The sequence below is a fragment of the Echeneis naucrates genome, chromosome 12 (genome assembly GCF_900963305.1).
Source record: "Echeneis naucrates chromosome 12, fEcheNa1.1, whole genome shotgun sequence".
Lineage (NCBI taxonomy): Eukaryota > Metazoa > Chordata > Actinopteri > Carangiformes > Echeneidae > Echeneis > Echeneis naucrates.
The window spans coordinates 15,043,531-15,055,653 of NC_042522.1; the positions used below are offsets into that span (position 1 = coordinate 15,043,531).

Below are 12,123 nucleotides of genomic sequence, written 5' to 3' on the forward strand. Positions count from 1 at the left end.
CATTTATGATGAAATGGGGAAAATGTAGCTTACATGAAGTCAGTTGAGGACAGAGGCTCAGTTGGTGAGCAGGAGACTGTCTGGTTTTTTTTTTTTTTTTTTTCTATGTCTGTTGGTACTGTTCTGTTCTGTCTGAGTTAAAAAGTACTCTCTGTACTGTGTCGTGACTGCCTGCTCAGCTCTGCCTTCAAGAACTCCGGAAGCAGGTCTAGAGATGGAGAAGGAGGCTGCAACATCCGCGTGATCATCGCCGGAGCACCAATGGCCTCTCAGCGAGCGATCTGAGGACACCGGCATCCCCTGCCGAGCGTGAAGACATGGGCGGGTCCGGGGAAAGCTCGGTCACGCTGCGTGGGCGGTTGTGCGTGTAGTAAAGGAGCTGCCGCGGCGGTATAAATGAGAGAGCCGAGGAGAGGAGAGGAGAGGAGAAGAGACGAGCGGCAGGAAAGACGAAGCCGAGCGATTTCAGCACCAGCGCGACTGGACAGCGACACGTAGCCCCACAAACACAAAAACAGAAGTGAGAGCGCGCCATGGTTCTGATCTGGACCCAGTTCGGTGTGAAGCACAAGAATGTCAATGTCAAGTGCAAAGTGAGAGTTATGCACAGAGGCGACAGCTCAGGCTCATCATCATCAGCGGTGAGTACATTCCGGAGAAAGTTTTTTTTTTTTTTTTTTTTTTTTTTTACTTTTTCTGCTAAAGCCAATTACAGCAGTCACACTGCTGGAGTTTTAAAGTTTCATATGTTATTTGTCATCTCGCTCTTTATTTAAGAATCATTTCCTATCGCGGTCTTGTGTCTGTTGCCGTGGGTTCATTCAAATGCAAGAGTGGCCAACTCGCGCTCAGCCAATCGCTGCAAAGAATCTCGGTCGTTATGGGGGGGGGGGGGGGTCTTTTACCCCCCTCACGACTCCCCTCATCCCCTCATCCCCTCCTTCTCTCACGTTGTGCTGTCCATCAGCCTGAAAAATTCATGGATGCACAATTGCATAGCAGCAGAGCGACAAAAGGGTGTTTTCCCAGAGAGTCTTTGCTGGGGGGCCGTTTTTGCTGCATAATTATAGCTGCTTTACATCAGCATGTGTGCAGGAGGCTCAGCCATTCAGTACTGTATTCTATAAGATGAAATGGATGTACATGGGTTTTCCAGTCATTCAGAGCATCTGACGCTTGAGGTCATGCATTATTGAAAACTGTCAGATTTCGAGCAAATTGAGGAATTTCTTTCACTTGGTTTTATGAATGGTCCAAGTGATGGCCGGTCTTGTTCTCTACAGGAAGGCACCAGGTCTGAACAGGACACGTCCTGTCTGGCCATCAAGCCCACAGGCAAGGACTTCTACAAAATCCTGGGTGTTTCCCCTGATTCCAATGAAGATGAGATCAAAAAGGCCTACAGGAAGATGGCTCTCAAATTCCACCCAGACAAGAACAGTGATGCTGATGCAGAGGACAGGTTCAAAGAGATCGCGGAGGCCTACGAGATCTTGACTGATCCCAAGAAGAGAAGCATATATGACCAGTTTGGAGAGGAAGGTGAGAAGGAGGGAGATTTGACACTGCTGGGATTTCATTTACATGAGTTAAATAGCTTAAAGACTAACTGTCATCTGGCTAATTGCTCTGGCATAAGATGCTGATTTAACTTTCCATGTCTTCATCAAGCCTAAATACCGATGTGCAGCAGGAAGATTATGATTAGCCCCCCCCAGCATAGCACAGACAGCTGTGGGGCTTATTAATAATTCAGTGAGAGCTTTCCTGAAAATTCCTGAATAGCTGATGTTTAGCTAAGGCAGAGTTTGCAAAAAAATCAGCAGCAGTATTAGAATGAAATAAGTATTTGATAAATGTCAGCAATTTAACTGAATTCTTCTTCTTTGGTTTGTAGGCCTTAAGAATGGAATGTCAGTGGCAAGCCAAGGCACTGCTTTCCGTAATAACTTCCCCAGCGACCCCCATGCCACGTTCTCCTCCTTCTTTCATGGGTCCGACCACTTCGACATCTTCTTTGGCAGTGATGTTGATGGTGAAGATGACCTCTTCAACCCTTTCAGACGGTTCACCTTCAGCCACGTGGGTGGGTTTGCCGGCCACGATGGCGGGCTGCGAAGAGGCCAGCGGCGCCTGCAGGGCGAGGCGGTGGTGCACGATCTGCTGGTGACCCTGGAGGACGTGATGCACGGCTGCACCAAGCACGTAAAGATCACCCGAAGTCGGCTCAACGCTGATGGCCGCAGCCTGCACTCTGAAGACAAGGTGCTAAACGTGGTGGTGAAGAAAGGCTGGAAGGCGGGGACCAAGATCACCTTCCCAAGGGAGGGAGACGAGACGCCTGACAACACCCCTGCAGACATCACATTCATTCTCAGGGACCAGGAACACCCTCAATACAAGAGAGACGGCTCCAACATTGTTTACACAGCCAAGATAACCCTCAAAGAGGTGAGTTTGCTGCCTTTATATGAGGCTGAGAGGTTTTTCAGGGTGAAGAGTTTACTTTCACTGAGCTCAGCACTCTGAAACTGAATGAACGACACATTATGAAACATATGACTGGTGTATATATGGATATACTATGCAATTTTTCTCACCACTTCACACCTACTCGGAAAAAGGCTGAAGTTCAGTCACCACTTATTGTCCTTATATAACTGTTGGATAATGGATTTTCTGAAATACTAAAGAAAATCAATTACTGAAAGGCGTCAATAAAGTGTAAGGACGGCAGAAGGTAGGATCTCTGCCAAAAGCAGGGAGGGTGGAATATTTGATTGCAGTCTGAAGACAGTACACAGTGTTCTCTTTCAGGCATCTGCACCCCCAGCTTACAATAGGCTGGCAGACCCCCGCTAACAGGGCAGCAGCAGTAGCCTGCCAACGCCTCCGTTACCTCATCAGCCCCTGTAGAGAGCGAGAGAGAGCAGGAGCTAAATTTAGCCTCAGCACTGACTGCCCCCACGAATCACACTCCACTCTCCCTCTCAGCTACTATGTGTGCCGCAGACTCCTCTGCCTGTGGAAAGCAGGCACAGTGGCGTTTTTTTTTTTTTTTTTTTGGCTCGCTCAAGCTCTGACTCTCACTTCTACCAACCCACACATAGATTAGCAGGGTAGCAATCACTGGGACTGGCATTTCAAAGAGCTCCTCTACTTTCCTATGGCTCCCTTCAGTCACTAAAGCACTTAACTCCCACGCACAGCCGGTAAATAGAGCAACGATTATAACATCTGGAGCCCCAGTTTGTTGTGTAACTGAAAATTCTTATGCTTTTAGAAATACAGACATATTTACTGCTTATGTAAGATGACACTTTGGCATTTCATTGATTTTTTTTTGTTGTTATTTTGTGTTATGAAACTGGTTCTAAATATAACAGGTCTGCAGGGCTAACTTTTTATTCATGATTCCATCTTCAGGCTCTCTGTGGCTGCACAGTCAACGTCCCCACACTCGATAACCGGATGATGCCTCTACCATGCAGTGATGTAATTAAACCTGGTGCCCTCCGGCGGCTGAGGGGCGAAGGTCTGCCCCTGCCTAAGAGCCCATCCCAGAGAGGCGACTTGGTGGTGGAGTTCCAGGTGCTCTTCCCCGACAGGATCCCACCACAGTCCCGCGAGATCATCAAGCACAGCCTGGCCCAGTGCTAACCTGCTAACTTTAAATCGCGGGAATGACACAGCTCCAACGTGTGTTTAGGTTGTTATCAATTGATAAACACCACCTTGCCCGAGGTGCTAAGAATCACAACCAATCGCAACCTCTTATTGTGTGGTAATGGCAGGCAGGGCTGACATGAGTTGTAGTTCAGACATGACTTTGTGAGGAGATGACTTTCTGCAGGTATTAGGAACAATCCACCGATGCCACATGGGCAGTGAGTTCAGAACTGATGATCAGGGTCTTTGGTATCGGAGGACGGCTACGGACTCAACAGCCTTTCTCTTGAATGAAAAAGTTACTTGTACTGTTATACTTGCAAACCTATAGCAGGATATCAGTGTACTATTCAAGTCTGTAAAGACGTACTTAAACCTGAATGGTAGAAATGTGAAGAAAAACAGACCTATTATAGTTATATGGTGTTCATATGACTTGATCTTTTACATTGATTTATTACAATAGCAAAATGTACTTGTGTACAAAGAGATACTTTGTGTACAAAATGCAAAAAACTTTTGTCTCTAAGAGAGATTCATCTGTCAGATGTTCTATTGAATCATTTGAAATGTTTGTATATATCCAGCAATGAGCCAGCCGTTGATGTATTATTACCTTACATAGACAAATTGAAGCATGAAAAATGAAAAATAAAAAAATAAAATTTCACCTCGATTTTTCACTACTATTTTTGTGACAAACATGATTTTAAGTGGAACACGAAATTCTTCCAGTTCATCAGAAAAATATTATAATAATAAAACAAAACACACACACACACACAGGATGTCTGACACCCTGCTGCCACCCAGCGGTGATTGGCTCCTACGACAACGCGAGATGTCCCGAAAATAACGAGGCACACCTGTTGATGTGTGATTTGTGTGGCTGCAGAGTTGAGCGCACATTGCCCAGAAGTGTTGGATCAAGCGTTTGCTTTGATAACAGTTACAGTATTAGTCCGCAATGAACGAGACCAGGATGATCCAAGCCCACGGTCACACATGGAGACTGTGTGCGTGTGAGAAACAGGCTGGCGTGTTTGTTGTTAGATGGGGGGGGGGGGGGGGGGGGGGAATCCCGTCAAACTCAGAGTAGTCCACATTGATTGACACATCAAACCACCTGCGCATTCAGGGACAACGTGAAATCTCAGTTGAGATCAGCAGCAATTCTCCAAAATTCACCTTTAATATCCTCTGGGATGAAATGTCGCAGACAAAGCAGACCACCCCATCTAATGTGACGGAAGGTCATCCTGTGACAGACCTCACTTTGGTCGTGCTTCTGCTCATTCCCTGCGTGATCATCCTGCTGCTGCTCAACTGCCTCTTCCTGGGTTACAAGTTACTGATGCTGTCAAAGATCAGCGTCAGGCGGAAGAGCCAAGACGCAGAGGAGATGCTTTTGCAGTCCACCTTGCGGAGAGTCACTTCAGTCGGCCCGCTGCAGGCCGGGAGGAGGGAGTATATGTCCGTGTCGGAGCCGGTCCTGCCCCATCCTGTCACCTCATCCAGGGCTTCATCCAGGGAGAGGGCCGTGGTGGATCACAGGACCCGGCTCCTGAGGCCGGATGGGGCCACCGGCTCATGGTCCCTGAGGGCGCCGAGCACGATCCGGACCGCCTCCCCAGCAGCTGGGTTCACCCCAAGACTGGACCTGCCATCTCGGACACACAGCGCCGGTAAAGCGGGCTGGTGCAGGAGCGCACCGCTTCTGCCGCAATCCAGTGAGTCTGAGGCTGAAACCAGAGGGAACCTGGTTCCGCCAAACTCTCCCATGGTGAGTGATCACTCACTACACGAACCAGGAAAAGGCCCAAAAGGGCATTTTGATGTTCATCTTTCACGGTGGAGATTCATTTGAGCGCATACATGCCACCAGGGTTATTAGGATTTTAACAGTAGTTCACCTCAGACCAGATGATGCAAGTTCGAATCCCAACAAAATGAAGGCATGGCTGGAAAAATACTTTGATTCCCCATCTTATGGGGAATTAATACACATTCTTAAATATGCACAACCAAGGCGGAGATCTTAGTTTGGCTCTGGGCCTAAAAAGGGAGGAGTGACCTTTAACCTTTTGGCTTCAGGTCTTGGGCTCATGGTTGGAATTCCAGCTGTGTTACATAGTAAATTTTGATTATTTTTAAATATGGAAAATTTGTTAATGCTTTAAAATCTAGGGGGAAAAAAAACAAAAAACAAGCACAATACGTGTTAAAGTCTCTCACTGTTTATACCGCCCCGTATTCTTCCTGGATTGTACCAAACAAAGTGGAAAAAGTTTACCCCACAGTAAACGGTTCACAACAAACCGAAAAGCTTTCATCGTTCATTTTCATCTCCTCCTTCTCTAACAGCTGGAGACAGAACATGTGGGTTATATTTGTCAGAGCAGCTCTTACCAGATGCTGACAGATGTGAACCCAGGTGTTGCAGTGCATGTGTTGGACAAAGCAAATATGGAGTGTGAGTACACCAGCCCACCTTCAGAGACGTCCTGTCTGAGCACATCTGCAGTAGGTCCTGGACTCGACAGCGACTTCGGTGCAAGTGCAGGTACACTTCTGTCTCCTTCAGCTGCAGTGGAACCAATAAGATCCTCATTAATAATCAGTGTTGCTGCTGAATCTAACTGACAAGCAGAACATGGATGCAGTGTCATATCTTGGTTGTCTGAGTAAAGAGTCTTACCAGAGAGGAAGGTAAATCTTCTTTCCTTTAAATACTTTATATTGATCTTTTATGGCAAAGTACTTTGTTTCCAGGTGTCTCCCTGCGGATTCTGTCGGCAGACAGTGATGGTCTGTCCAACGGTGTGCTGGCTTCAGCTTTGGAGTGGGATTATTACGACCCCTGCTACGTCAAACAGAATAATGTTCCCAAACATAAACACCACAGGCCTGCAGTGCACACCAAGCAGTACTGGGTGTGAATATGATCAGTAGTCTTAATGCTTATTTATTTTAAGTCTTCAAACTCATTTAAATTATTTATTTACTTGTTTTTGGGAAAGGCACAGATTTGATTTATTAAATTGCCTCACTTATATTCACCAACACTAGTTTTGATTTAACTCTTTTGTGATGACAGCACTCTGGCACTGAAGCTGTTCAAATAGTTACCCGTTTACCATCCAACTTTCACTGACATTAGTTTGAAATGTTAACTGTGCACCTTCCACTGATGATGCTTATTGTCACCATGTTGAAAGTACAAAGCTGTTCACCCAGCCCCAGATCTTATACATTCACATCAAGAATTACAATCACTGTTTTTGGTATGTTTTGAGAAATTAGAAATTAAAGATGAATTTAGAATTGAAGAGCCTATTGGTTACTTCTTCCTGCCTAATGGATACACTATCAGATATGCTCATCAGTCATAGGGACATATATTGTAGTTGGTGGGGTTGATTTTGTATGAATTGATTCCAGGAGATTTTAATTGTAGGCAGATCTGCAAAGAATGAGAAGCAATACTTTTTTTTTTCTTTATAAAAGGACTGAACTAAAGCAATTGAAACAGCAGTATGTCATCTGCACAAGTGTTGAGCTTATCAAGTGTTTGGATAGATAGATGTGCACTATCCCGTATATCATATCAGCAGATGCGGTATGAGGAAACGTAGTACTGTTACAGCTTGGTGGTATACCACATTGTCCTGAATATCAAAAGAGTCAAAGATAATTAGGTGGAATACTTTATTCTCTGTTAAGAGATAACTGTACATTAAACATCAAGTGCCACTTGAATTTGTTCGTGGTTCAAGTTCATAGAAAGTATAACTGGCTGCACTAAGCAAACATGACAACAGGTCGACCCAAATGCATCACTTTACTCAAAGCTTGAGAGGAAATTCAACACAATCTGTTTGAGCTTGGCATCGGATGCCTCAGAGATTTTTCCATCAGCCCTGTAATGAAGAGGAGAGTGGTTTTAATACACATATGTAAACTGCAAAAAAAAAAAAAAAATCGCACAAGCTGGTGTGCAAAGTCCTTTAACTCACTTAATAGCTGCCAGCAGGTCCTGATGCTGGCTCAAAATGTGCTGCAGGAAAGCCTTCTCGAATTTGGTGATTTTGCTAGGCTCCATTTTGTCTAGGTGTCCCCTCACACCAGCATAAATGACTGCTACCTGTTCTTCAATAGCCATGGGAGCTGAGAGAGAAGTGTACAGTTACCATTGAGACATCTCTAGAATGGATTTTTTTTCAAAGACATGTCCACTCATGATTTTCAACAATGAAATAAACAGTGACTCACAATACTGCCCCTGTTTGAGGAGCTCAGTCAGACGAACACCACGGTTCAGCAGCTGCTGAGTGGCAGCGTCCAAGTCAGAACCAAACTGAGCGAAGGCAGCCACCTCACGGTACTGGGCCAGCTCCAGCTTCATGGTACCGGCCACCTGAAGGACAGATATCACACCAGATTTTAAGAAATTCATAGCATCCACTGGGAGATGGGTGATCAGAAGCCTGACTGACCTGCTTCATGGCCCTTGTCTGGGCAGCAGAGCCGACACGTGACACGGACAGACCAACGTTGATGGCAGGACGGATACCCTTGTAGAACAGCTCGGTCTCCAAGAAGATCTGCGGCAGAAAACATCGCATTTAGATGGCGGTTCAGGATTGCTGTCATGATGAACTATAACAACAAACACACGCTCACCTGTCCGTCTGTGATGGAGATGACATTAGTTGGAATGTAGGCTGACACGTCACCAGCCTGTGTCTCAATAACAGGAAGGGCTGTGAGGGAGCCACCACCAAAGTTGTCGTTCATCTTAGCAGCTCTCTCCAGCAGACGGGAATGCAAGTAGAAGACATCTCCAGGGTAAGCCTCACGACCAGGGGGACGGCGGAGCAGCAAAGACATCTGACGGTAGGCGACAGCCTGTAGAACAGTAACAGTAAATCACTATATGATTTACAGTGACTGGTTTTCTCTTTGCTAAAAATCTGATACAACAATCAAATTGCATGAAGGAAAAAAAAAAAAAAAAACAAAAACTCGCCTGCTTGGACAGATCATCATAGATGATCAGGGCATGCTTGCCATTGTCTCTGAAGTACTCTCCCATTGAGCAGCCAGAGTAGGGAGCCAGGTACTGCAGTGGAGCAGCATCAGAGGCAGTAGCAGACACCACAATAGTATATTTCATGGCATCGGCATCAGTGAGCCTCTTCACCAGCTGAGCCACAGTGGATCTCTTCTGGCCAATAGCAACATAGATGCAATACAGCTTCTTCTTCTCATCAGTTCCATCATTGAAGCGCTTCTGATTGATGATTGTGTCAATGGCAATTGCAGTTTTGCTGCAACACAAATTAGGGAGTCAGCACTGTGACACAGATCCATTTTGAGGTGTGATTTAAAATTTACTACTCTATATGTCCAATTAAAAACCAGTATAAATACATGCTCTAAATGCAGATGCATTAAGACACTATTTGCATTTATTTACAATATACTGCTACATACGAAAGCTAGATCATTATTTATTTGAATTATTTTGTCCAGTCTTTGTCATTACTACTTCCATTGCTGTGACAGGATTTCAATGGCACTTTCAAGTACTCATGTGTTCACATAGAATCCTCTTACCCAGTCTGCCTGTCTCCAATGATGAGCTCACGCTGTCCACGACCAATAGGGACCAAACTGTCCACGGCTTTGATTCCAGTCTGCATGGGCTCCCTCACAGAGATACGGGGGATGATACCAGGGGCCTTCAAACCTACACGCCTACGGGTCTTAGAGCCAAGGGGGCCCTGTTAAGAAAACAGTGAAAGAAAAAGGTTTCAAACTGCTGCTCAGGCAAAAAAGCTAACTTGAAGATGCCATCTTGGAAATTATAGCAGGAAATGTTGACCATTTTTGCAAATTGCGTAGGTACACAATGAACTTTTAATTTGAATATTAAAACAGAAGAATGACAAACTATCTAAAAATAGTTAGAACCCTACTGTGTACCTCATGCTTATAATAACCCAAAAAGGAAATGTAAGAATATGACGCAGAAACGCTGGAAGACAAACATTACCTTTCCATCGATGGCATTTCCCAGAGCATCAACAACGCGGCCCAGGAGCTCCTCGCCAACAGGAACATCTACAATGGCTCCAGTTCTCTTGACAATGTCACCCTCCTTGATCAACTTGTCATTACCAAACACCACAACACCAACATTGTCGGGCTCCAAGTTCAGAGACATTCCCTAATGAAGAGAAGAACAAACAGTAACCTTCACTTTCCCCTTTATTAACACTGCCAAGCTACTGTTATTGTTATGTTATATAAATTTTGCAATATTATCTTCTAACCTGTGCATAATGAGCATGCATCCATTTTAATACATTTTAACAAATTTCATCTGTCCTACCTTCAGACCAGAAGAAAACTCCACCATCTCCTCAGCCTGTACGTTCCTAAGACCGTACACTCTGGCAATACCATCTCCAATGGAGAGCACACGACCAGTCTCTTCCAAATCAGCACTGGTGTCAGCTCCCATGATCTTCTCCTCCAAAATGGATGAGACCTCAGCTGTGCCTTTAATGTAAATAAAGCATTTACTGAGCTAAGCTGCAATTAGATTGTTGTGTAATAATAGTACAAATAAATACATTTCTTTAGGAGTATCTCCTGCACTCGTCGACTGACCTGTTTTCTGCAGCCATGGTCGGGTGGTGTGTAGATTCTTAGCTCCTACACATGCTGCAGCAACATTCTTGGACACCTTGATGACAATGGGAAGGAGTAAAGAAATGACTTTCATCTTCAGAGTGGCATTTTCAAGTTATGAATCCAACACTCATGTTTTATTGGGTAAACCAAGCCAATACTAATTTCGTGTAATATAACTTATAAACTTAAACATCAAGCTGTTTTTTAGCACCATCCAAATAATAGAAATGATTAAATTTCAATTATAATGTCAATTTCAAATATAATGTCACACAATTTTTCTTCTGTTAAGCAAGTATATCTGTAAAATCTGTTAAAATGGATGACAAGTTGAGAATTTTAAGAAAAACGTTCTGCACATATGTTTTTTTAGCAAATCAAAGTTACACTAAAACAAAATTTCTACATTCCTTATTTGAAGTTATTGTTAAACTTGAGATTTATCCATTAGGACACAATGACCTTCCTAGGCTAGTCCCTGAACAAAATGACAATGTGATTTGGCTGAAGGAATAATTTATTGCAGCTTAAATTGGTAAATTAACTTGCGACTTAAACTGACATGGGGCGCAACATAATCCTGACCTTCAATAGCAGTTTACTGTACAAAGCTCTCCTGCTGAGTCACAGCCATTGACAATGCACGAAACTGACCTTAGACAAATTTCATCGTTTATTAATCCCTAATAGTGAGCTGTAAATCCTTTTTCTGTCTGTCTTTTAAATTTGTTAGCAGCGCGAAGGGCCCGGTGTCCTCCGGTTGCAAAGACGCATAAAGTCACAACACCATCACGGCGCTACGGGGCAATAAACTCTGGCTTTTACCCGACAAACTCGACAGGAACTGAAGCATAAAGAATTTAATTATACTTACAAATCCGGCCCGTCGAGGGAGGGTGCGGGCGAGAGCCGCTGCGACGCGAACTGACAGCATATCGGTGTCTCGTCAGGTCTGTCCTACTCCCGGAGCAGAGAGAGAAGGATGGCGGAGGCGGAAGTGGATCTGTAGAAAGGTTACCGTGACCTGGAAGTACTTCAAAATAAACTACACCATCTTTTTTTATTACTATTTATTTATTGCTTCCTTATTAAAATGTATAATGTCGTGAGAAATCGGGTGTATCATAACTGTGAACCAAAAAAGAATATACTTCCTAAAGTGTTTGATTTACATCTATAAAAAAAGAAAAATCAAACAAACTTATTTATTACCCAATAGTTGGAATAATGACCAGTTGTTATTATATATATATATATATATATATATATATATGTAATACAAAACATATTTGACATATATCCTCCAAATCTATTTTGTAATGCTGTTGTAAATAGAATATGGACTAAATGGTAGTAAATACTGCTCTGTTTTTTGCTGTGTTTTTTTTTGTTTTTTTTTTTCAGTTGGTTGGGTAGCATATCCAAGTAGCCTTTTTTGCTCCTTTATTAATTTTGTGGCTGATAAAACATTTTGCTGAAAAAAAGCAAACAATTTTGTCTAATTTCAACCATACTGCACACAGAATTGTGTTTAACAACGTTAACTAGCCAGTATTATCTACCCACCAGATGGCAGTGTATAGATCTACACAGACAGTGACACAAAGGATAAAGTATATGAGACATACCCAAAGCATGCTCTGAAAGAATAATTGCTTTGAGAATATAAAAACACTTAATCAGAACAATGTTTAGTAGCAATACATGACATTAAATTGGTTAATCGTTATAGAGTACTTAGGGCATTGTTGC

General features: G+C 43.6%; 3 protein-coding genes across 5 annotated transcripts; 2 read left to right on the forward strand and 1 right to left on the reverse strand.

Moving 5' to 3' along the window:
- The first annotated feature begins 444 nt into the window (after positions 1-444).
- Positions 445-4,255, forward strand: LOC115052087 (dnaJ homolog subfamily B member 5). 2 transcript variants are annotated; one of them, XM_029515997.1, is made up of 4 exons: positions 445-641; positions 1,284-1,542; positions 1,898-2,451; positions 3,427-4,255. In XM_029515997.1, exons 1-4 carry the CDS (start codon positions 534-536, stop codon positions 3,658-3,660), a joined length of 1,155 nt encoding a protein of 384 aa, XP_029371857.1. In that variant the 5' UTR covers positions 445-533; the 3' UTR covers positions 3,661-4,255. The 2 variants fall into 2 exon arrangements, with proteins under 2 accessions (XP_029371857.1, XP_029371858.1); XM_029515998.1 differs by having other exon boundaries at positions 445-638.
- Positions 4,256-4,879: 624 nt separating this feature from the next.
- On the forward strand, positions 4,880-6,608 carry hwa (huluwa). Its single transcript, XM_029516444.1, has 3 exons — positions 4,880-5,452; positions 6,034-6,232; positions 6,442-6,608. Exons 1-3 carry the CDS (start codon positions 4,880-4,882, stop codon positions 6,606-6,608), a joined length of 939 nt encoding a protein of 312 aa, XP_029372304.1.
- Positions 6,609-7,362: 754 nt separating this feature from the next.
- atp5fa1 (ATP synthase F1 subunit alpha) lies at positions 7,363-11,373 on the reverse strand. 2 transcript variants are annotated; one of them, XM_029515802.1, is made up of 11 exons: positions 11,246-11,373; positions 10,348-10,423; positions 10,067-10,236; positions 9,794-9,901; positions 9,289-9,455; positions 8,699-8,999; positions 8,353-8,577; positions 8,166-8,273; positions 7,942-8,086; positions 7,686-7,836; positions 7,363-7,589 (listed from the first exon to the last, which is right to left on the reverse strand). In XM_029515802.1, the coding sequence occupies exons 1-11, from the start codon at positions 11,303-11,305 to the stop codon at positions 7,511-7,513; spliced, it is 1,590 nt and encodes a 529-aa protein (XP_029371662.1). In that variant the 5' UTR covers positions 11,306-11,373; the 3' UTR covers positions 7,363-7,510. The 2 variants fall into 2 exon arrangements, with proteins under 2 accessions (XP_029371662.1, XP_029371661.1); XM_029515801.1 differs by having other exon boundaries at positions 9,728-9,901.
- Positions 11,374-12,123: the final 750 nt, after the last annotated feature.

Coding starts and splice junctions, on each gene's coding strand:
- LOC115052087 (XM_029515997.1), top strand. CDS start 534: ATGGTTCTGATCTGGACCCAGTTCGGTGTGAAGCACAAGAATGTCAAT. Junction 642..1,283: donor CAGGCTCATCATCATCAGCG/GTGAGTACATTC, acceptor TGTTCTCTACAG/GAAGGCACCAGGTCTGAACA. Junction 1,543..1,897: donor TGACCAGTTTGGAGAGGAAG/GTGAGAAGGAGG, acceptor TTTGGTTTGTAG/GCCTTAAGAATGGAATGTCA.
- atp5fa1 (XM_029515801.1), bottom strand. CDS start 11,305: ATGCTGTCAGTTCGCGTCGCAGCGGCTCTCGCCCGCACCCTCCCTCGA. Junction 9,902..10,066: donor AGTTTTCTTCTGGTCTGAAG/GTAGGACAGATG, acceptor TCTCTTCATTAG/GGAATGTCTCTGAACTTGGA. Junction 7,837..7,941: donor CCTCAAACAGGGGCAGTATT/GTGAGTCACTGT, acceptor CTTCTCTCTCAG/CTCCCATGGCTATTGAAGAA.
- hwa (XM_029516444.1), top strand. CDS start 4,880: ATGTCGCAGACAAAGCAGACCACCCCATCTAATGTGACGGAAGGTCAT. Junction 5,453..6,033: donor TTCCGCCAAACTCTCCCATG/GTGAGTGATCAC, acceptor CTTCTCTAACAG/CTGGAGACAGAACATGTGGG. Junction 6,233..6,441: donor CGACTTCGGTGCAAGTGCAG/GTACACTTCTGT, acceptor CTTTGTTTCCAG/GTGTCTCCCTGCGGATTCTG.